This window comes from Pieris rapae, chromosome 21, assembly GCF_905147795.1.
Source record: "Pieris rapae chromosome 21, ilPieRapa1.1, whole genome shotgun sequence".
NCBI lineage: Eukaryota > Metazoa > Arthropoda > Insecta > Lepidoptera > Pieridae > Pieris > Pieris rapae.
Window position 1 is genome coordinate 6,070,835 of NC_059529.1, and position 25,675 is coordinate 6,096,509.

At 34.9% G+C, this 25,675-nt stretch overlaps 2 protein-coding genes across 2 annotated transcripts; one reads left to right on the forward strand and one right to left on the reverse strand.

Moving 5' to 3' along the window:
* Positions 1-865: 865 nt before the first annotated feature.
* Positions 866-16,278, reverse strand: LOC111003763 (serine/threonine-protein kinase mTOR). Its single transcript, XM_045632824.1, has 10 exons — positions 15,898-16,278; positions 15,016-15,813; positions 12,118-14,690; positions 11,873-12,045; positions 10,643-10,928; positions 8,481-10,343; positions 7,139-7,354; positions 5,972-6,337; positions 4,531-4,845; positions 866-2,829 (listed from the first exon to the last, which is right to left on the reverse strand). The coding sequence occupies exons 1-10, from the start codon at positions 16,115-16,117 to the stop codon at positions 2,416-2,418; spliced, it is 7,224 nt and encodes a 2,407-aa protein (XP_045488780.1). The 5' UTR covers positions 16,118-16,278; the 3' UTR covers positions 866-2,415.
* Positions 16,279-16,589: 311 nt separating this feature from the next.
* Positions 16,590-25,548, forward strand: LOC111003938 (actin-related protein 2/3 complex subunit 2). The gene is made up of 9 exons (XM_022274709.2): positions 16,590-16,797; positions 17,312-17,405; positions 17,512-17,611; positions 18,518-18,704; positions 18,855-18,990; positions 19,507-19,591; positions 21,437-21,537; positions 22,125-22,231; positions 22,958-25,548. Exons 1-9 carry the CDS (start codon positions 16,724-16,726, stop codon positions 22,983-22,985), a joined length of 912 nt encoding a protein of 303 aa, XP_022130401.1. The 5' UTR covers positions 16,590-16,723; the 3' UTR covers positions 22,986-25,548.
* The last annotated feature ends 127 nt before the right edge of the window (positions 25,549-25,675 follow it).

Here is a 25,675-nt window from a genome sequence, read left to right on the forward strand (position 1 = left end):
AAACGACCCATAGCCAATAGAGTGCATAATCTGATATAGGCGGGGCAAATTTACGATACCAATTACAATTGTGCATTACAAAACAAAAAGTCAAATCTCGAACATTAAATATTGTAACGTTAAAGTTACTCTTAATAGACAAATCCTAAGAAATCCCATATTTAAAATCAACTATGACTCCCTCCTATACAAAAAAAACAGTGGGAAGGCTCACAACATTTGTACTGGACCAGTATTATCACTAACAATTTTCAATCTGGCAGTAAAGTAAAGCTGGAAGCTGGAACTCCTCCCTTAAAGGCCGGCAACGCACCCACTAAAAATAGGTATCTATAGGCAGCGAGGACTGCCTTTTTGGGCGTCTCGCAAGCTAGTTTGCCCCCTTATATATAAAAAAGCAATAATTTTATTGTTCATAAACATTCAAATTACATAATATTTATTACAGATTATATAGTTACACACTTTCACTTAGATGTGGCGAAACGTTTAAACCATTCCTAGTTAGCGCGAAGTCTCGGATTTGTTACCTGGAGTTTACTACACGCAGAAGTTAACTTGGCACCTCGCAATATCGCCAAATCAGGTGCCAAGTTGATTTGTGCATGTAGTATCCATCCTTATAATATTATAACACTTGATTTACATTTCAAGGGCTTTAGTTGACATTTACATTTTGTTCAGACATTTCGAGTGCTGTACATCAATTGTCTGCATGAATTAATATCTCCGTTATTATTTCCACGTACACTTTACAATTAAAATACGTAGTTTGTTATGGATAGTGACGCCATTTTAATAATTAAAAAAAACCACTCCACTTCATTCAGTTGGATATATTTACAAATACCGCTCGCAAAAAGTTAAGTTTTACATACATATAATTGGTTTAAATGTTACAAAACCACTAAGTATTATTTTTATTGCATAATAAAGAATGTATCTATTTAATTTATGTTATTGCTACGAACAATAATTTTAGTCGCAGCTAAAATAAGAGACTGAATTTAAGAAAATGTAAATATTAACCAATATAAAAAGCGGATTCTTAATCGGCACAAATATGATCTTTGATCTTATTTATATCACACATTCCGCCACAAATATCACAAATTACGTTAAATCATCAAATTGATACAGTGCCACCAATTTGTTCGACCCAATGTCATCCATTTACTCCAGCCGGAAATACATCGTCTAAATACATCCAAAATAATCGTCAACATTTCTATTTACCAAGCAAAACAACAGGTGCAGCTATATATAAGTGAAGTTTTCAAGGCATTGACTATATTAGTTTTGGGTCCAAAAAGCAGATTTAAGAGGATCCAAGCTTGGTGTTGCTAACGACTTAAACTTGATTTTGCATGTATGTTAATAAACAAAATTAAAAAAGAAATAGTGGCTGCCTGGAAGAGATCGCTCGAAAGCAATTTAACTATGCTCAATTTTTATATTGTAATGTATCGAAGTGTTAATATATAAATAAATAAATCGCTGGCGCTAAAACCTTACCAGTGTATGATGAATCAATCAATAGACAAGTAGGTGGCCTGGCTCCTGACACACGCCGTCGACTTTCTGGGTCTAAGGCAAGCCTGTTTCCTCACGAAGAAGTTCGAGCGACTGTTAAATGCGCAAATCCATTGGTGCACAGCCGGGGATCGAACCTACGACCTCGGGTTGACAGTCGCACGGTGATGCCACTAGGTCAACACTTCTCCAATATAAAAAGTCATTAAAATAAACCCTATGGTTATATAAAGACATCGGCAAAACATCACTTTTATACATATACTCTGATTTTTAATTCCGTAGCATTCTGAAAGCTATTATTTTTTGGCATGTCAGAGATGGCAAACCTTTTTAGCCGGGCACATTTTTTTATCAGACATCATCTGTTTTACATTTTTTTATTTACATTTTATTTGGTAGTGAATGTATCCATTTTATTACGTGCGGTGCTCCACATTTAAAATGTTTTAACGGCGAATGATAATTACGTCCCTTTTCATCACAAACAGTATAAAACGCACAAGTTTTTTAAAGGTTCACTAAACCTGAATTTAGTTGGCAGTTATTCCAGCTACAGAATAAAATAAAGTTTATTCGATATATTGTTCGTGATATTGAAATATCATTATTGCATTAGATTAATTGAGTAAGTGATTTATATTTACATTTTTGTAAGTAAAACATAAAAACAATCATTTTTTATTTATTACCCTCTAATGGGTAAAATTTGTCCCTTTTTCGGTGAATATTTTTTAGTAGCAACACTAATGACATGTCAGAATTCTACCGAATGAAAAACCAGAGATAAATAGTTACAACAATCAAGACCACCAAAAAAAAAAAAAACAAAAAAACGTTAACATTTGACACCATTTTTTACCTTTAGACACATTTGGTACCTTACCAGAACGGGCACCAACCGACATAACACTGACAAAGATTCTCATTACTCGTTGCCTGTTGAATCAACAGATCCACCTGCAGTTGGACCGATACACTATTATCATCTATATGGGGAAAATCTCTTCCCGTCAATTTATCCCTAACCCGATTCACAATAGCAAGCGCCCGCTTATTAAGGTTCGTTTCAGATGGCTGATCGTCCACCGTTACTTTGCTTCTAGTTGGTTGTGGTGAGCCATCACCAGATTCCACATCGGTTCTGGATCTCCTCCCCGCGTCTATGAGTCTCCAATTCAGTAAGGGGTCGTAGACGAACGCTTCAAGTACTGCCATAACACTGTCTTTGTGTCGGTGTAACACCTCCATCACTGATTCGCATGTCCGTCTGTATGTTCCTTCGATTCCTGTTACCTGTCCCAGAAAAAATATGATTAAATTTTTATAGTAACATTTAGCATCGCGTACAGAAAAAAGATTAACCGCCGATGACAGCAGCTGGGAAAAAATCGTGGGATGATTACAGAAGCTGGGCCAACGACATCATAAATGTTTCTGGGGATAAATGGATGCTCAGAAGGAAATCCTTACCCAAAAGAATCATATTGAACACGAATGGCAAGAATTATATAGAATGGAATTACAGTGGATTTATTATTATTAAGTAAAAATTTCGCGCGAAAATATTAGCTTTATGATGCCTTTGTAACCAAAAGAATTTAGCTTGAACCCCGAGAGAGTAACGCTATGCAGATAAATTCCCAAAACTTTGGTAGGGTAGCCTATCTGGGATTACCCAAATTAAGAAATTTCCTTTCATTCCTTATGTGAGCATTAACGCTAGAAAATGCGCAGCACCTTCAACATCGCTATTTACAGCTAGCCTTTGCAAGCACATCACAGATGTTATTGTAAAAATCAGTAGGTTTTTCTGGGTATTGCGTCCTTAAAATTGATACTTGATATATGCGGTATAATATTTTTATATTACTGGATTCTATCGGAGCCCGCTAATATTTATTAGGTGATACCTAAATATATAGATAAAAAAAGTATTATTGCTAGGCTTTTGAGCATTGGTACGCTCTTCTTGAAGGACCCTAAGACGAATTGGTCGAAATTACTTCAGTGGGCAACTGGTACCGCATAGTGGTGGTGCGCGGCTAAAACTGCCTGGAATGGAAACGACGACCTTCGAGGTGATACAGTTGATATTTCAGATTCTCCACGAGTAATGTTATACGTAAAATGTGCAATGTATACGTAATGCTATGAAACACATTTACAACGTATAAGAAAACCCAAGTGTATGTACTCAACGGATTAACTAATAAAAACTGTACTAAAATTATAATACATACGATTTTTATCTAATCTATTATTTATTTAACATTTTACCTCTAGATATCCTTTTAATCTTATCATACTCTATCAATAAACATTGATAGAGATAATAACGATTGAATTCTAATTAGAATATATCTCCGAATTCATTATGTATGTATATTATTACAGCATACATTTAACTTACAAGAAATTTGTTCTTAAAACATTAGTATTTACAATTGCATGGTAGAAATAATAAAAAGGTATAATTTTTAGACCTGAGTTGGGAAATTTTAATTTATTTCAGGAAAAAGAAAATTATTGGATTCAGATTTCAGTTTTAGGCGAAAATTTGGCCCAATTAAAAATATTTTAACTAAAAAAAAACGTGTTTGTACTTATGTACTGGTGATAGAAGTTATACTTCATTAGCCTAACAAGATAAAAATCTTTTTAATTTTTTTATCTTCAGCCTTATACTTCTTATGTAGAAAAAACGACTCTAGGAATAGAAAAAAAATGTATACGTTAAATAAGTAATATTTTGAAAGTTTCACCATAACGCTAAACGCATTATCCAATTCAATAAATTTTATTTAAATCTCACAAAAAATGTATATGCATAATTAAAGAAATGGAAATTAATAATCCAAGCTTCAGGGTGTCGGTTTTTTGTGACGGAGTGCGCGCGCATCGTAAAAATTTACTCTCATCAACGCGCCAAACGAGGTATAACTTTGAAAAAAACATTATTTTGTTGTCGTCAAACAAAATTTTGTGTACACTTACCTCCATAGCATTAATCAGCATCCTGGTCAATCTAAACGGTATCTTCTCTGGGAATTTGTCTCTGGTTACCGCCACTTCGAAGCAATCCCCAAAGTCTATATGTAGGAACTTCCCCGTTTTTCTATCTAACATAATATTGGATGGATGTCTGTCTCCCAATCCGAGGATATACCCCACCATACTCATCACAGCGAGGGAACGGGTGTAGTTGGTTCGACGCTCGAACCAGACCTCTGATGATGGACTTTTAAGCCACAGCAATTTCGCGAGGTCATCTCCAGCTGTGTGTTCAAGGGCATGCTCGAATACTTCCACCTGGAAGTTTTTAAATATTCAAACCAACATATTATTTGTCTACGGGGTTATATCGAACCTCAACCTCGTTATTAATGAATAGATATAACTACTTGTAGAAATAACATTAATATACAGGGTGTCCCAAAAGTCGACGTCAAGTCGAAATTTTCTCATAGGTAATGGCACACCAGTTATCAGAAAAATTTAAAAAAAAAGTCATGTATTTTTGAAGTTATGGATATTTTTTTGTTATTCCAGAAAATGCACACATGTGACAGTTTTTTTTGTACCAGACGTCGACTTTTGGGACACCCTGTATATTAAATTAACTAACGATATGATTTATACATATTATATAGAAATTGAAAGGCATTTATTTATTATATTATTTATCTACAGATATAATATATTAATAGTATTTTTTTTAGTAATATAGTATTTAACACACTCTCCCACAAACACATACACCTTACTCACACGGAGAACACTTGAACACTTCACACCATATAATTACTACCACAATATAATTTCTTGTAAAATAACATATAGGTTTTGCAAATGAATTATGTACTTGATGCTAGAGCTTTTGTCTAATATATTTAAGGGGTTAGGCGCTGTATGCTGAAATACATGTTCAAACCTAGTTCAGCGTCAGATAAACCTGACTATTTTTTTTTATATAACTAGCGTAATTAGATATAAGTTTTTCCTGTGAAACAAACTCTAAATAAATAATAGTTATTATTATTATATACATCCTTTGATTGTTTTATGTGGTGATCACGTTAAACAGTAATTATTTACTTTTTACACACATTACCCACATATTGTATATGCTTGAATTTAAATTAATTAATAAAAAAATGATCCGCTTATGGACTATTATTTTTGAGAGCTTTGCTTATTTTTGGCGACAAGCAAAAAGGGGGGGTAGGATCATTTTTTTTTATAGAACAGAGGGCAAACGGGCAGGAGGCTCATCCGATGTTAAGTGATACCGCCGCCCATGGACAGAGGGATGCTTGAGGGCTCGCGAGTGTGTTGCCGGCCTTTTAAAAATTTGTACGCTCTTTTCTTGAATAATTATTGCAGTAAATCTGCTTACGTAATACTTGAACGGCCCCTAAAAGTAATTTCAGTATACCTTTTGCATTAACATGAGCTTCTCCAAATCGGACGCCATCCTCTGCATGATCCTGTGCTCAATGTTTAGAAGTATTTTCCTCTTATCCCTATAATCTCTTATCAGTGAATGCAAAGTATCGCAGTGCGGTACCCAGCCTATTAATCCAGAATTAGTTGACAGGGGAATAACAGCGTATCTCTGTATGGCCAGGTCTCGCCTGAAGGTGTCAGGGTCGGCCTGAAGAAGAGTATTGACGAGGCCAAAGAGTTGCATCACTCTTTCATCTTGGCGTAGATCTTCGTGGCCTTTTAATAGGAACATGTAGTCTTTTCCGTTTGATCCGCGAATGCAGAGACGGCGCGGCCGCTGTTTCGATGATATGACCTGCAATAATCAATTAAATAACCTTTGTCTATGCAATCGTAAATTCCGGTAGTAATTAATGTGGGGTTATAACTTGGAAAATAGTGTCAGCTTTTTCCAGAGTCAAGTTAAACCCTGTTTGATGATGATAACTAGCATCATCTAGTTAACGTTCGTTTCGGTACCATCCGCGATTTAATAATCGATATCGATCGAACATTTTTGTATATTTATTTTTTAGAGGTTCCTTACTATAGGGTTGCCTAGAAGAGATCGCTTGTTAGCGAAAAGGCCACCCGTTGCATCCCTTATCATCTTATATATAAAATTCTCGTGTTGCGGTGTTTGTGGTTAAAGTCCTCCGAAACGGCTTGACCGATTCTCATGAAATTTTGTGTGCATATTGGGTATGTCTGAGAATCGGACAACATCTATTTTTCATCCTCCTAAATGTTACGGGTAGTCCACCCCTAAATATATATTTTTTTAATTTTTAATTTTTTTATCAACTGTATCAACAGCATTAAACAATACATACAACCCTTAATTTTCAACCTTCTACGATCAACCCCTATTTTTTATTATAAATGATATACATGGCAAAACGACGTTTGCCAGGTCAGCTAGTTTTTATGTACCTATAATGTTATTTGATTTTCTATAAATGTAACGACGTGTAAATAAATTAATAAATTTCCTATCAAATAAATCCTAGGGTTGATGCAAGCTAGCAAAGGAATTTATATCACTTAAAGAAGATGACGGAAGCCCTGAAAAACAAGATTATTATTTTTTTATGTCTCAACCAATACGGTCCCTTACCTGCAAACTGCTCTGTATATGCGCAATGCGTATTAGATCGTGGTCAGGCACGTATGACCCCGGAACAGCCAACTCCAAGTCCCGACAGCCCAAAAGGCTTGGACTGACATATTGTAGCTCTAATGACGTCAGTTGCGGCAATTGCCGGCTGATGCGGCGAAAGACGTGATAGTAGAGGTCCCATGCTTGGTTCAGGTCACGAACTTGACCGGATTCCTGAGAAATATATATATATATATGTATATATATTTAAGTAATACTAGAGGACGTGTGTCACCTGTGCCTGACACACGTCATCCAATATTGGGTCTAAGGACTGGGTTTTCTCACGATGTTTTCCTTTGCCGTTTCAGCGAATGGTTATTGGGCACATAGAAAATCCATTTGTGCCGGGCATCGAACCAACGAACAGAGTCACACACTAATGAATTTTATTTTTACTCTAAATTAACCAATACAACATTAGAACATATGCGAAATATTTAAATGCTATGAAACGAATGCTAAATTAATGTAATGTAAATGATGAAAAAAGTTCCGTCTGGCTCGCGCTCGGGGAGTATATATAATAAAAGAGATATATTGTTAAATAACTGCAATGAAATTCCTTCCAAAGTAATTGCTAGAAATATTTTACAAGCATAAGATGTTATTACATCATCGAGATCACAAAAGAAGTAATTATAATTGAACCAAATGGGACTAAAACTCACACAAGCCAAGCCAAGAAATACAAAATACAGCAGCAAAATGGAAACTAAATATGAATTATAGCAGCATGTAAAATATTAAAGACTTTTCTTGCTTATACTAACTGATATGAAAGTATGAATATGTGACATAGATTTCATATCTTAATATATATATTTCTTGTGTGCGTGTGTATGTGACTGAACTCCTCCTAAACGACTGGACCGATTTAGACGAAATTTTTTGTGTGTGTTCAAGGGGATCTGGGAATGGTTTAGATTCACAATTTTGTCCGCTGGACAATGTTTTTTTTAATTAATTTTCAATTTATTAGTTGTTGTTGATTTTGGAATGTTTTACATTGGATCCGACAGACGGCGCTACCATCGCAGTGTCAAATTTTAAATAATATTCGAATTTTAATTTTAGTCTGTCCCGAAATTAAAAAAAAGTTTTGTTATCATTGTGTTATATCGTGTGTGACTATGTGCTGGATCGTTAGATATTGTCATTTGAATAATAATTTTCATCAAAATTTTTAAAAATTGAAATTTTGAAATTAAAGACGTGTAGACAGGACAACGTCTGTCGGATCCGCTAGTAGTATCTATAGATGTATTTTTATAGAAAAAGATTTCCCTTTATATCTTACCTTAAATCTATTGCACCACACCTGTGCCTCAATAAGATCTTTGCCATAAGCTTGGTTAAACGATATTTCCTTTAACGTCTTCGGCCCGCGTTCCAGCATCGCATGCAAAGGTTCCAAGGTCTTAAACATTGCTTTCACGTCATGCTCGCTGAAGTACAGCCTCGAAGCCTCTTCCAAAGCCTCGTGCCATTGTTCATGCCACAGGATGGCGACTCTAATCAGTTCCTCGGATATCATCGCTGCCTGGCTGACCAAGTTGCTTGAATGTGTGCACATCGATTTCAATACTTGATTAGCGGCATTTTTGCGGTCAACAAATGAAGATTTTGAAGCTACAGTCAGAGGATAAACTAGGGCTTGGGGATGCGATTTTCCTATGTCTATTAGGAGGGAATGAATCAGTTTCCCAACTAACGGTCTGGGAGTATCGATTCTTGCAATCAGTTGCGGTATAACTTGCAGCCAGACATTGATTTCGATCGTTCTGATTCCTTCGACTAGCGCTTCGTGTACCGCAGGATGGTGACCGTAGTCGAACCACAGAGTCAGTAGTCTAAGCGTATCCTGAAGCGAACTTCCATGAGACAAATTTATTGATTTGAAGAACCCTTCGACAGCTGGAACCGTATGTCTCTGTACTGTATCATCAGGGTTCACCGCGCTCGCGTCGGGGTTATCTTCTTTGTGTTTATAAAACAACACCGTCTCGAAGTTCATGTAGGCCCAGGCGTGCCAGGCTTTATACCAATCAGTGGCGTGTTCGGTTGCTTTTTCGTAGTTTTCCAAGATTTTCTTGATAGACTGCTCGTTAATACCGAGTAAAGATTCGCACCAGGAGCCTAATTTCAAGTGGCATCTAGCGAGGAGACGGGAGTGTACTGTGTCAACATTCTCCACATATCGCTGTAGCTGATCGTATGCCAATTGCTTATCTCCAGCCACCCACAAATGCTTGGCATACGCAAGTGTTAACCTCGGTTCGTGGGTTGGAAGTGGCATATCTCTGTTTTCACTTGGATCTATACCCAACAGCATCACTAGAGTCTTATGAGCTTGACGAGGTGCGCCACTTTTTCTGCATAATGAGGCGAATTTGAGCCAAGTGGCCATATCTTCCTGTGGCGTCAATACTAAACCACGCACTTGTAGTATTTTGCGCCAATCCTCGACTAATCTCTGCCCCCCTTGAAGCCTGGTCCACCAAGCTTGTCGTATAGACTCTCTCCGTTCTGGGACAAGTTTGTATGTAATTACTTCTTCTAGTTCAGCCAAGAGCTGTGCATTAACTAAAGCGCCGTATGCTCTTTGGTAGCTCTCACCGGCGACGGCTGTTAATTCGGAATCAAGTATCGTTCGTGCTTGATCGATGTATAACTTGGACGTAGTATAATCTTGGTTATGAATGTTCAATACAGCCCTGTAGAAAGCGCCATCTTGTGTGTTTTCAGGCAAAAAGTTGACGTAGTTAGACATGGAATCCCATTCGTTGAGACCCCATGACGCTGCCGCCGCCAATCTTGCGGCTTTGAACTTTTCATCGTCAGTCATATTAGTCCAACTGTTGGACACGCTGGTATACAACTTTGTCCACTCTCCCAATGCCTCGAAACAGCGAAGCTCTCCAAGACAGACTTCTATATCGCCTTCTGGTAACTTTTCTTCATAGAGGTTGAGTGCCTTTTCCCAGTTGTGCAATTTCTCGTACCAACGGATTTGCACCTTCAAACTGGTGTTTCCTGCCTCTCTCTGGGTCATAACTCTTTCGAGAAGGCCTTCCGCTGCTTCTTTTTGCTGTAGTTTATTGTTTATGTGAATCAGAGCTTCTACAACTTGTGAAGTTGCACCTGTTCTAAATTCTTCTTCCTGTGATATTATAGAAATAGGATATATTGTTTTATTAATAACAAGAGATTTATACACATTAAATATGTTGGAGTATGTATGCTATATATATCTGAAGATCTCGAAGTTGTATTTTAGATGAAAACTAAGCAATTTTTTTATTGTTTAATGAAATAAAATTCAAGAATAATCTTTAAATTAGCATGACTGCATGTGTAAATAATATCATCTAATAAAAATTTTGTTAAAAATATATATGAGACAAAACCTGTAATTAAAAAAAACAGTTAAATCACCATTGAATTATTTAAAAAACTCACTTTATAATGCAGAGCCTTTGCATATGCTCTACAATGCATAGCCCATTCACCCAAAAGGTGTGTCGATATTGGAAGAGCTCCACCTTCACAGTGTTCCATAAATTCTGCCAAATTCAGTACAGTATGAGCTAATTCCGGCGCATCGGGTGCGGTCAGAGCCTGTTCCAGGGCATTAGACAATTCGGTCCGTGATCGACTATCTAATTCTGTCCAACACGACACAAAGGCTGCATTAAACAGATCGCGTAGTAATTGGGAGTAGTTATGTGCCAACGCTAGACAAGCTCTGGAAATCAAGATGTTTTTTGCCGGTTAACAAATCAAATCAAAAATCATTTATTCATATAGGTAACATAATGTACGTCAACAAAAAAATATACATAAAATGATTCTAATTTTCCATTTACTGCCAGTTCTCAAAACAAGGGCGTATAACGGAAGAGAAGAACTGGCAATAAACTCTCCGCCACTCTTTTTAATCGCCAAGTTTTTTTACACAATGTTTGTAAGGAGCTGCAATTATTCCACCACGTTCCATATGACATCTTGAGTAATAAAGAATAATAAAATAAAATAAAAACAAAGATTTGTCCTATATCAGCAGGAGGCATGGTGAAATAGGAGCACGCACTTACATACTTTTGAGAACAACACGCAAATACGTAGTATAAACAACTAATATCACCGAATTCAAGTACGACCAGTCCAGACATGTAGCACGGCGTTATAATAACAGTTTTGAAACAAAATAATCTGTCTCTTTTCATCACATCCTAAAACACAATCGAGGGAAAGAGGATAAAGACGGCCTACAATGCACAGAGGCGATGAGAACTTAGAGAAACTGATCGTGGTTGGTAACACAGAGGGAAAAATATTACGGGGCCGTTCACCAACTAGATGTACCGATCAAGCGAGACTCATTATCGTCACACGGAAGAGAGGCGCTGGACAAAGACAGGTAGAAAGTAGAAACAGAATATCCGCTCCATGTTTCCTTGCTGACCACGACACTCAAACATGAGGTACCGACCGAATAGAGAGACATTAATCTATCCGATTGAAACACATTTTTTTAAAACAAAAAAGAAACAAAATATTCACGATTTTCTAGTTTCCCAAAGATTTATCACGGTACTGAACTTTTTCCCCAATCACACAGATAAACTTTAAAGATAGGTTTTATATTGTAATAAGTGTTTTAATGGTAAAGGTAGTCAAGAAACCTACCTTAGAGCAGGGCTGTGGGATTCCGTTAACAATCCAATACTGAACCGCCGAAGCCACTCCAACCAATCGTCTTTTGACACTCGACTACTGACAGTCCAAGCAATTTGCAGACTGTGAGCATTTACATACAACTTTCGAATGGAATTCGATGTATCACAAACAGCTATGCGTGCCTGTAAAAAATTCAAACTTTAATTTCTGGCACAGGACAAACATACAAAAAGAACGAAGAGTTTAAAACGCACCTCTTGATTATTATTCTTTGGTTTTCGCCTGGTACCCTGAAGATATTCATCTAATGCCAATGATTGTGTAGTTTGCAAATTCAGCAACAAATTTTCATAATTCTGATGCTGAATCCTGTGTTTAACAACCACTTTTTGCACGAGGGGTATGAAGTCATTGTATTTTCGACCGAGTTGAACTATTAGTGCACATAATGTATCCATCGCTGTAGTTCTTAAGGCATAACAGCTATCCAAACTTCGAACTATGGGATGGATTATTCTAGAAACCAGTTCGCTATAGTTCAATGAATCAGATAGATAGTCAACCGTCTCCATTGCGACTTTGGCTACAGGGATAGGGCAGTCATTTGCATCAAAAAGTTTCACGATCGATGGAATGACCAAATGCATATAATCATCAAGATTGTCTTCAAATTTTTGTAAAGCATATAATAGTTTTTCCGTTACGACTCGTTCTTTACTGGTATCGTGCGCTAAAACGCGAAGGATTTGCGGCATCAATTGTGGTACATACACCTTAAACTCTGATCCTAGGGCGATTGCAATGTGTTCTACAAGTAAAATTAGGGTTGGTTGCAGAGGGCTGTTGGGTGTCCAGAATTCTTTGATAAGCTCAAAGATTTTATCCAAATAATTTCGAATATGTTGCTTCACTATGGCAATCAATTTCGCCAACTGGGTAAAGAGAAATTCACGAAAGCTGTTACTGTCTGTTGCGCGGGCGACATACAACAGACTTGGAGTAACCCGGGATATATATGGAACACATTTAATACCCAGCGATTGGAAAATAAAGGTCACTGCCTGAACCACACTTGTATGGTGTTGCTGAAGGGTTGGGTCACGTAAAATGCGCATTAATGTTGAGATTACTATAGCAGGATAGTATTCATCTAATACGGCTGTCGGCATCAATACCAGCATTTCACTTGACGATACGTCAAAGTTATTTTCCTCTGCTTTGCTATCAGCAACGGGTACCAAACTTGAGTTCGGTTGGCCATCTTTCCTATACTTTGTCAATTTGTGTTTATAAGGATCCAAAGCACCGAGGAGGCCCAAAACCCTAATTGTTTCACGCCTATCCTTAGGTTGCTGTTCAGTTTTAAGGAAATTGAGTAGTACATCCATGAGGTTCGGATAATCAGTATAAGGTGTTACAACATATCCTGTTGCACTGATGAGTTGTCCAAACGCCCACAGGGCTACACTGCGCTTTTCAGTCGCAGTTGCGTCGGAGAGCAAGTCAAGTAGAATTGTCAAAAGCTCGGGAAGACATTTTCGTAATCCAGAGTTATCACCGTGCACATCAGCCAAATCTCCAACTGCTTTTAGTACACTTATTACAACGCCCGGATTCACGTCCGGTTCTTTAAGCTTTGGAACTAAAACATTGAGAATCGTCTCCATGTACGGTTTCACAAGCTTCGGTGCATGTAGAATAAGATTATCCAACATTCTAGCAGCTTGTTCTTTGTTGCGACTCATTCCAGAATGTTCTAATTCAGTTAGAAATTGTATAAGTGTCTTTCTCAAGCCAGGCATCACATACGCCGGATTGACAGTACTCAATCTTCCAATCATACAAATAGCTAACTCCCTTATTTCCAAATGTTCATCATTCATAGCTATGAACAGAAAGCTGAGGTTTTCTATCTGTGCTAAATGTGTGTCAAAAATTTCCGTCAGAGATTCGAGAACCCAATACCTCACCTCATAGTCTGGGTCAGTTACTGAAACAATCAGCATCTTACCAACAACTTCTGCTGTTAGCATAGTGAGAGTTTTTGACGGTTCGTCTCTTGTTCTATATGCAGCATCGGCCAAAAGCTTAGCTGATGTTTTGACAGCTTCCACTCTAATTTCTTGCTGGTCACTCTGCAAGAAATGATCAGCACACCTCTTCACAAACATCAAGAGGCTATGGTGCCCTTCAAAATTAAAAGTGCCAAGGGTCCTCAATGCTAGGACTATACTAGCCGGATCCTGTGGCTCTACTACAAGACTAACACTATTACTCATCTGTTGTTCTAAGCTTCTTGGCACCCCAGGGTGCAAAAATTGTTTATTTCTTAACACTAAAGAGAGCATATTTAAAAGGCCTTGAGATATTTCTTCTCTTAGAGAGGGTAAGTTCTCACTCAATTCCTTTAAGCAGATAGTTAACGAGGGGCTCAAACCAGTTGCAAAAAGAGCATCTAGTAACTCTTTGATATCAGTTATTACAAGATCTTTGACAGCACTACTTAAAAGTGTTATACAAGCAAAGATAGAGGGATCTATCCAACCTTTTTTCTTTGTTAAGGTGTCTCTGACTGGCAGGGCTTGTTTAATAACTTCCATAATTCTAGGTATAAAGTTTCTTATATCACCTTCCAGAGCTGCAGCCATTAATCCCAAAGTTGTAAATGCCATGTTCCGGCTTCTGATTGAGGTGAGTAAGTAATGCATTGTAGAATTAAGATACTTTCTCAAAAACAACTCTTTATTGAAAGCAGCCAATCGAGGGATTATGATCAGCAGAATTTGTGGTACACCTTGGAGTTTTAAGTGTCTTTGGGCCATAACATCTGTAATTAAAAAAAGGTTTTTAAATAAAACTGTAGAATTGCCATATCCTCAAAACTATGAATACATAGACAAGTAAACAAAAATATTTATGTTTTACAAAGTTTAAGTAATTATTCAATAAGCCAATTTATTGTATATATTAATTAACAAAGAAATTATTTTTAAACCCATCCATATAATTATTATTATTATAAGTAGTTCCTGTAAATCCAATAAATTAAATAAAAAATAAATAACATACATATTATATTAAAAACTAACATACATGGTTGCCTCTAACTTGAAACAAGTTTTATGATAAAAATAAATTTTCTAAAGACATACCATGAAATATCCTTTCAATTTTTTCAGACAGAAGTTTTTTACATACTTCAGATTCATAAATAGGAACTGGGTACTGGACATTTTCGGTTTTAAAACCATCACACAGGTACCCTCTCTTGACTGATGGACTGTGAAGCTTACTACTTATAAAAATAATGTCATCTGATACTATTATGTCCTGCTGTGTATCTATACTTCTCATTAAATGTGTATACTTTGTCTCCCATGTGGCATTTGAACACCTAAACAGTTCATTTAGAATTAAAAGGCCTCCCTGTACTCTGTCTTCTTTTGTTGACCCTTTTTCTTTAATAGTAACTTCTTCAAAGCTCAACATTGCTTCTTCACAGCACTGCATGTACCACTGAGGTTTTGCAGTTGACTGTTTTGCAGTTTCCCTCTGTGCTGTGACCACTAAACCAGCTCTTAAAGCTTTGGCTGCAGCTTCTCGTATTTGCTGTTTAGGATCTTTTAAGGCAACAAGGATATGGTCAAAAAATCCTGATACTTGCTGATAAAAATATGTGGGCATAGCTATGGCTAACTCTTTTAATAATAATACAGCTGAATGACGTCTACCCTCATTTCTTTCTTCTGACAGCCACTCAAAAGCTCTTTTAACTTCAAATTCAACATATTCTGCCCGTTTCACTCCTGACACTGTAGCCAATCGCCCAACTGTTTTTGCAGCTAATTCCATTACACCTGCATCTGATGATGGTAGTAGGTTCCTAAGATAGTTTGCAAATCTTGTTATTCTAGTTTTTGTTGTGTCACAGTCACCTCCAATAAGACATACTGCAAACGAAAATATTATTTAAAAAATTATTAGATATTTTTTATATGTATTTTTAAATGGTAATTAAATATAAATTTACGAACCTATGGCAAGCACACCGCCTTTTTTTTCATGGACATCATTGCTAGAAACCATTTCAAATATTTGGTGATTAAATTCATCGAGAAATTGGGTAAGCTCCTCTTGTGGGACTTCTCGAAGTTCGGTCTTGGCATAGTGATACAGCTCTCTGGCGGTTTTCGTCTGGACATCCACATTTCGGGATTTTAAACCCGCTACGAAAGCGGCTACCTGATTCGACATTGCTATTACAGTTATTTAATTCTGATTTATCATTGCAGTTCTATTTTTTCTAATGGAAAGATTAAAATAAAAGTAGATTTTAGCTGAATTTCTTTCACATTTTTCTTAAAAGTAAATAAACACAAGACTTAAAATTAAACCATGTAAGATGAATATTTTCATATAAGTTTGACAAATGACAAACCACAGTTCACAGGAGTAAGACTGTTACAGAATTCATACAACAGTGCTTAATAACTAATAGTGGCTACATATCTCATTAAAAATTATTTATGATTTATGAAGTTTTGTTAGAGAACTTTAGATGAAATAAAAATAGAAGAATTTAGCTATCACAGATTATTAACTATATTATTAAGGGTTGAAAAGAGGGCTTAAAAATGTCTTGCGAATTTGTAGAATGGGTTATGGACTATGGTAAGTATACCGAATATCTATGGGTAGTTGACCGATATTTCATTCATTTGATGCTTCCGTTTCTTTCTGTCATAGAAATATCTGTGTGCGGGCGGTCGTCATATTAAAGATAATTCGTATGAATTATTAAATGAAGGTGCTATAAAGTGTTAATTTTATGTAAAAACTGTAGTTATAAATTGTTAAATAATGATCTTGCTGGAGATCAACAATAGAATTATAGAAGAAACGTTAACAGTTAAATATAAAAATGCACTGGCGCGGTGAGTACGTTACGCTTAGAAAGTTTACCTGTTTTTTGCCATTATTCATTTACTAGTTGTGTGCATATTCTACTTGTTTGTTGAAGGTATATGTAATACCTATGATAATATAAATTTTTCAGTATGATATGAGTCTGGAATCCAGATTCTAACCCCTTTCGGGATATCTTGACAAAATATGTCAAAATTCCTTCCATAGGGTGGGCCCACGTTGGCCGTATATGCAAAATTGGAATCTTATTGGTAATGTTTTCAATGTGTTCACGGTTTAAATTTCCATTGAATAGCCGCCGAAAATGATGCTCGACTCGATAGTATTACTGGTGATGAGTCACAATGTTTGTAGGTATTGACGACAACTGCGGAAACGTCCTATAAAATGTTTTCGAATGCCTACTGCATTAAAGTATTTGAATTATGTGACAAATGATACAACACTATAGAATGCTCTGTTATGTCTCCCAGGATGTTGTTAGTAGATGATATTTACTTATCAGTTGGAATTTCCTTTCAGATTAAAGCCAGAGTCCATAGATGTGACGGTTGCAGATTTTGATGGAGTCCTTTTTCATATATCCAATGTCAATGGAGATAAAACCAAAGTTAGGGTAGGTTACTCTTATCAATTGTATGAAACCGGTTGAATATTATCTGCAGTGACTCAGTGTTATAAACAACAAAAGGATATTTAAGTTATAAAATCTAAAATTTCAGGTTAGTATATCTTTGAAGTTCTACAAGCAATTGGAAGAACATGGAGCTGATGAATTGCTCAAAAGAGTATATGGTCCCCTGCTTACAGAAGCTGAGACAGGTATTGTTATTGTATTTTGTCACACAAGAATGAACCTTAAATAATACCCTAAATAAATTACAATTTATAGTTATTTATCTTACTATTATGATAGGTTTTAAGTAGTTAACTAAATGTCTTTTTATCTAGAGAATTATCTTTATTTTAAATTTGTTTGAAAATAAATATGATAATTTAAATGTTGCTGTTTATGTGGAAAAACAATGAATGCTACTTTCACATTTATAAAAAGAAAATAAAGTATAATGTAATTAATTAATAATTGTTCATACAAGTTTTTATTACTAGTAATCATGCAATACTTGTTCTACTGTTATGGAAGTACAGACATGTTATTATTTCTTCAAGTATTTTATATTTAAAAATATTTTAAGTTTACAGTTTTTCTGTGTATCTTAAGATAAGATTACATTAATCTTATCTTACTTTTTTTTAAGTAAGATTTCTACATAATTTTCTTTTGATAAAAAGTAGTGTTTGATAGCCCTATAGGCTGTGATAATGAGTGTTGACCACAGAGGAAATGTAACTTAAAAAAATTGTTTAAATGATCTAGAGCTGTCTAAAACATTTCAATTATATATTTGTATAGTATTAGATTGTCATGTAAAATATTAGTATTGAAATCTGAATTACAATATGAGTTTGAATAGATAACAATGGTTTGGAAGCAATGAGTAGCTTCAAATATTTTAAGTGTCTTATAATAATAATAATTATTTATTTATTTTTCTCCCTTAAACATTAACAATAATAATTAATAATACAGTGATGGTATTGGGAGACTGGTTTCCAAACTAGGTAAGAACCTGTGATATGGATAACCAGGCTTTCATTATCATTATGACATGCATACAAAACCAGTTAGTATCTTTTAATAAAAACTAATTTCTTATCTTTATTAAGGTTACAATGTCTCGGTGTTATTGGATTTGGAGAACATTCCTGAAGACTGGGAGACCACAGTGAAGAAAGTTGGCTTACTAAAGAGAAACTGTTTTGCTTCTGTGTTTGAAAGATACTTCAGGCTGCAAGAGGATGGTGATGTCAGCCACAAAAGAGCTGTTATTAACTATCGACAGGATGAGACACTGTAAGATCATACATAAACTATTGTTTTATGGTAGTTAATAAAATATTTTTTGTAATGTTTATTGGTTGTTTTTTGTAGTAATTGTTAATTATTCCTATAAATAATTAATTGTATTTATTATGGAATTACAATTGCATAACCTGATTTCAGGTACGTAGAAGCCCAAGAAGATCGTGTGACTGTAGTCTTCTCTACTGTTTTTCGACACGAAGATGACATAGTAATTGGCAAAGTATTCATGCAAGAGCTGAAAGAGGGTAGAAGAGCGTCACATACGGCACCACAGGTACATAGTATAAATCTTTAATAGGTTATAATTATTTTACATATAAACTTGATTGAAATAATGAAACCAATGAAGGCAGACTACTATATTACCTGCAGCTGAGGTTCATCGGATATCGAGGCAGAATACGAAATCTACCTGTAACACCTCGATGTCCGCTTTTCCACAGCTGAGCATGTTATCATTTATCATCAAGTGACCTTCCTGCCTGTTTGCTGCCTGTTCTATATAAAAAAGGGGCATCCAAATTTTCTTTGGGTATCTAACCCATGAACATTAGGATTTCCTAATGTGGTTTCACATATATGTGTTGTAGTTCCATAATTAGTACTTTATACTTAATAATTACTTGGAAATAATTAAAAATATATACAATATTTCATTTAGTTAACATCGTGTTTCATTACCACAATTGTACATTTACTTTCTGAACTTTTTACATGCAAGTATGGTTGACTTAAATATAATGTTGGGTTTAGTAAGCTATGTCACTTCACTTTTATTTCAACTTTTCAGGTCCTATTTTCACACAAGGAGCCACCGCTAGAGCTGGTAGATACAGATGCTAAAGTAGGCGATAACATCAGCTATGTTACATTTGGTAAGAATTACTTAAATCACTTATAGAGCCCATTTATTTATTTATTTATTTACACTTAGTTGCTAAAGAAATACAAACAACACAATATATATAAATTACAAGGGATGCAACGGGCGGCCTTATCGCTAACAAGCGATCTCTTCCAGGCAACCCTAGTAAGAAAAGAAATAAATAGAAATAAAAAAAATGATGGGTGCAAGAAGTGCAGAAGTTATATAAAAACAAAATAAATTCAACTTATTTGTCAGCCGATGCTGACATACTTTCATACTTCTTCATACTCATTAACAAAATAATCGTGAGTAAACCGCCTTACCTAAGATACAAACAGTCGGCGTATATTTTGTTTTATTATTAATAATAATAATAAACAGTTTCGTAATGAGAACGTAACAGGAAAATGTTTGTTTTACTTATTAGGTCTAACAACTTATGGTAAATTTGAAGCATGATGTCATGTTTACCGATCCTATTAGTAATATATATTACGTTATATTTTAAACAGTGTTATTCGGAACGTGGCTCTCAAGGTCATAAGTTCTAATCCCAGATGCGCACCAGATTTTTCTATGTTAGAAATTAATTCACACGATAAAGGAAATAGGATATTTGTATAAAAATTCAAAATCATTTATGTAGGTAACATAATGTACACTTATGAACGTCAAAAAAAGAAATATACATTAATAAAAAAAAATCAAAATCATTTATTAGATATCAGACGGAAGACCTCTTTCACGTCTATAAAAAATATATGTTAATTTGGCAAAGGCAGCGTGTTTTAAATTTAAAATTAATATAGGATATTTTATACGTGTAAATATCGCTTAAGAATTCAATAGTCTAATTAAATAAACCACTTATATTTATCTACTTTGTACGTAAGGTACTACAAACTATAGATAATATTTTAAAAATAATACAGCAATTAATGTATATAAACAAAGTATGTTTGTGTTTATTTAAATTATAATAAACATTTACACAACAGATAAAAATAATGACTGTTATATTACTGCACTTGCCAATCAAAGAAAAGTAATAAAAATTGTACCGTTAAGTATACCGTTAAGTATGGAAATCCTCATTAGCATAGGAAAAAAATATCTACTAAACTATTATTATTATTTTATTTACATTTTTTATTAATTTTACTGTACACCTTTGCACAAGACTGCATTACGTACACTGTTAATTAGCTGCTGTGGTCTCTGACAGAATGGGTGGTCAGGTGGTAGAAATAATAGAAGATTTGTAGATTACCTTATATTCACCACTTCCGTATAACAATAGACTATGAGCGATATAATAAAATTATAATAAAACAATCGAAGAGAGTGCCGACGTCTGGCTATGCTCCCGGGGTGTAACTCCCTTGACTTAGTTAAATGCAGATGAAGAGAGTGCCTGCGGACGGCTATACTCTCCAGACGTGACTCCGACGATTTAGGAAATCGTCCTGCTTATAAGTGATTCAAGTGTATAACCATAGCACGTACATACAATGGAAATCTTCACGTTTGTAGCTGAGCATGATGTATGAGCCTTGGCACGTATATAGAAAAACATCACGCTTATAAAACTAAGAAAACCTAAGTGAGCAAAATGTACAGCCTTGGCTCGTACAACCACCGCTGTGTAAAATTATGCTGAGTCAGGACTAATTACAGCCCAGCATACACGCATTACATAATATTTGAAACTTAATTATTTTTGATATCTCTCATTTTATTTTTTTCTTTGATTATAGTTATTTTGTGTGGTTATGTGTGTGTTTTTTTTTTACAAATGTTATGCCTATGTCAATTGACTTTACTTAATGTTTTCATATTGTAACTATTCTAGTGTTGTTCCCGCGACACACCTGCGAAGCGGCACGGGACAACACCATCGATTTGCTTCACATGTTCCGTGACTACCTGCATTACCACATCAAGTGCTCCAAGGTAAACAATCTATTTATTAAAAAAAATTGTGTATTATGGAACATAAGACTCAGGTATCACTTATTCCACGTCAAAATTTGAATCTGTAGGCATCTCTACTATTCGGCAAAGAAGACAGAGGGTGTAGGCCGAGAGAAAAAGCCAGTATAAAATCCTCTCGGTACTCTTAAAAAAGCAAATCATCAAACAACACTTATTTTGAAACAAATATCGCAAATAAATTAGAAGTAGCCTCTCTAGCAATAGTCCCAGGCCCCTTTATCAACTAGATAATTCTTAACTTTATAGTAAGCCTTCTTACACAGCTTTTCTTTAATACTATAATTTCTTACATTTATTAAAAGGCAGAAATAAAAGAGGCTCTGGGATTCTATGAAAGAGAGATACTCTATCTCTTAAATTATAAAACGTAATTTTAAAACTTTAGTATGCGTTATTGTTAATATTATTCGATCGTTACTTTACACCGCATAATTGGCAACTTTTAGGTTTTGGTTACAGAAAAACGTTTTTTATAAATTCAATTAAAATAATGCTTGAACGCTTCCTCAGGTGTTAAGTCATTGTATTTGGTTTTTAAATTATAGGTGTACGTTCACTCACGTATGCGCGCTAAGGCAGGTGAACTGCTGAAGGTGCTCAACCGTGCGAGACCACAATCTACCACAAGACCCACCGAGCGGAAAACTATCTCGTAAGTTACTAAAACCATACACATTTTTTTATTAGGAGCCTTTACACCATATACGTAATAAAGTTTATAATGGTATTTAAATACCAATAGTATTGACTGATATATATGTTAAAGTAAAATTAATGCATTTTTTTTTAATTGAATTTAGTAAGGATCCTTAAATGACGATTAAAAATAATCAGAACCAAAGCCTACCCCTTCCGCACATGTATCTGTCTCTGTTGACATCAGTGTCATAGTATACATAAATTATGGATTATAAAAAATCCTAACTGTACTCGTTTACTAAGCAATAACGTTATTTTTTCATTTGAGTTATACACAAACAGTTGTTGGCAACTTTAGTAACCCTTTTTTGTTAACTGTCAATGTCAAAACCTTTAGCTGTCAAAGTGACATTTGACGGCTAGAGGTCACTGGCGTTTCTATTTTGATTTGAATATTTGTACGAATATTAGTAATGATACAGTGTTCCTCTATTCTGTATTCCCAATAATAGTGATTGACAAATTTTAAACGAAATTTCAATAGCTTAAGTGTCATTGTGAGTGAACAACGCATATAGTCCTATTTCTCTGTTAGTGATATTTGTTTCTGTTTTTTTTTATAGAAATTGGAAATTACGTGTCGATATAAATTTTTTGACATATCCATTGTTGACAGTTAAATTTATTTTAAATTTTCGACATTACTATGGAGTGAATCTGAAAGTACTTATTTTTTCAGAGGGAGAACATTTGTGAGACGAGATTGATTGCTGTCTGCTGGCTAATAGACGCAAGAGCGTCACTCAAAGTAACGCGACCATTCCGGTACATTTAATTAAAACATCTTATATTCTATGATCTCAAATATTTCTTCAGTATTTAATTGGACATTGCTTGATTTCCCCAGATTGTAATTCTTATAGACAATTGTCAACTGTCAAAGTGACATCTGATTATTGTCTTTGTTTAAAAATTAAATTATTTAAGTTATTTGCGATCTTAATGTTATTTCAGCTATTTAAAACTGTATAGAACTTAAAACTTTAAGATCACGCGTTATGCAATTTCTTATTAATGTATAGTATTGGAATGAACGCGTTACCCAATAAATCCACAATGTGCGTATTTCGTAATCAATATTAAATTAACCAAATAACCGATCAGGTCACAAAAACAGTTATTTATTTGTTGCAAGCTCAATATTCGGACAATTTGAAATGTGCACATTGTTACCAAGCCTAACCTAGTGATTGAATGTTTCTGTAGTTCTTGTTAACAAAATTATGCTTTACGAGAGTTTATTAGAGAGGTGGCACTGCGTTTGTGACTCGGGTTCCTAATTCTTATTGTGTGGGTACAGTCAACGTCAAAAGCGCACTCGAGCAACTTTGGCGTTGATTGTACACTGGCAAATGAAAACGTTTATTACCAGTAGTGTCCATCGGGTTTTGTTAGCTACGTAATTGTGTTACTCACCGATCCTTACGTATCTCGGAACAGGTTCGACACTTGAGATACTCAGTACAATGTAAACCTGTTCCGTTGCTTGTAAAAATGTATATCGCAGACGTCGAGGTGTTGCACAAATTCCTTCGAATCCTTTTATTAAATTTGCGTATTAGTTACATAGGTATGCAATATACGAACAATAATAACTTTAATGAAATTTGTTTTTAGGTAGGTCGCATTCAATTATTAACATGTAAGTGAAAGTGTATAAATATCTCGATAGTTTCTTCCATAGACGAGTGACTTGGATCAATATGGCCTTATTTACCGATTTCGATTGTCTGGTCTCTATAGAATCGCTAGTTTAGGCCTTGATCAAATGTATGAAAAGTGCAATTCGATATTCCATTTTGCATTTTGTTTACAATCTGTCGTTGATGTTTAATTAAATTTTATTCCATGAATCCAATATAGCATCATAGGTACTGGACACATTACAGTTTTTGCACGGATATAGATTGCTCAATAACATGTTTGATCATTGTAAAGGAATAGGTTTAGAGGGCGGGCGTTGGGTTGTCTGTCATATCGCGTTTAGGTATTGATTCATATCGATTTGCAGGTGCCATCTAGTCAAAAATTCTCAATCTAAGGTAAATTTGTGCAAAAACAAGCTTCGTCGAACGGGCTATTATTACTCAATTTTTTTTGGTTTTGTTACTAAAATTACATTCACGTTTCCTCACAAAGTAATATTATGTCTAAGTTACCTGCCAAGACTAGAAGCTCTTCCGTGAGTTTGACTAAGTATCAATTTATGACGTAATGCGCGTGTCAAATACTAGTATAGTGCCACATACTTTTCTTGACCGGTAAGAGCGTCGCTGTCATGGATTGTTTATTAATTGATTACATTAGTATTGTCAGTAAATAAAAATTAACTATTATAAGGTAAGGGGAATAATAAGTCATGCGGGTTATTAATACATCCCTTATAAAATACTTAGAAATCGGAACCGTTAAAACTTTGCCATTGTAATGTATATATACATTTTAGTTGGATTTTTATTAAATTGTAGATAGTAAAATTACATATTGTACGCACCTACCGAAATTACAGAAAATAAATGTCAGTCTGACATTTCAAAATGGCGACGGTAGTACCAATTTCAGTCGCCGGCCAATAGAAGTATGTGGCACTTTACGTCTATGTCGCCCCTAGTTTTGTGCGCATCACTAAGAATTTTCATACAAATTTTTGACGCTTTTTACGTTCGCGGGTTAAAATTTAAGAGTCGTGGCAAGCTTAGAGATGGAGTGAATTAGATAGATTAGATTAGTAGCTGTTCCATATTTAAAAGTCAAATGCAATTATTTAATCTTAATTTATTACTTCTAACTATCAAAGCAACTGTAGAACGAGAACTGCCTACAAACTCCCGCCTTTATCGACTACGCGGCCACCATGACATTTGCTCCAAATGACAATTGACACGTTTGACAGCCCAACGTAACAGCCTTTTAGGGATAATGTTTGAGAATGCGGTGTTAATAGCGACGGAGTGAAAGATTAGGTTATTTTGTCCGAGTGTCAGGATAGTCAAACAAACAGGTCTTGTATGAGCATGTAGAAACAATTAACTAATTAATATTATGTAGCTAACTTGAATTTTATGTAATTTTTATTTGCAAGATGTATTATTTATGTATTATAATGTAAGTTATATAATGTTTTAAGCTTACATGATGATTTTATTGTCAGTGCGAGATTATAACAGGACACTAAAGTTATTTGTGAATATGTAATTATTCTTGTGATCTAAAATCCGTTTATACCGTATTTTTTATTTTCTAGATTAAAGAAAACATCTTAATGCAGTTTGTTTTGGTTTTTATTTACTACAATATCAGTTAAGACTATCCAAAAGACTAGAGTCATTACTATAATAATAATATATTTTTATAATAAATATTCAGTTATTAGATAACCTTAAGTATATATAAACAG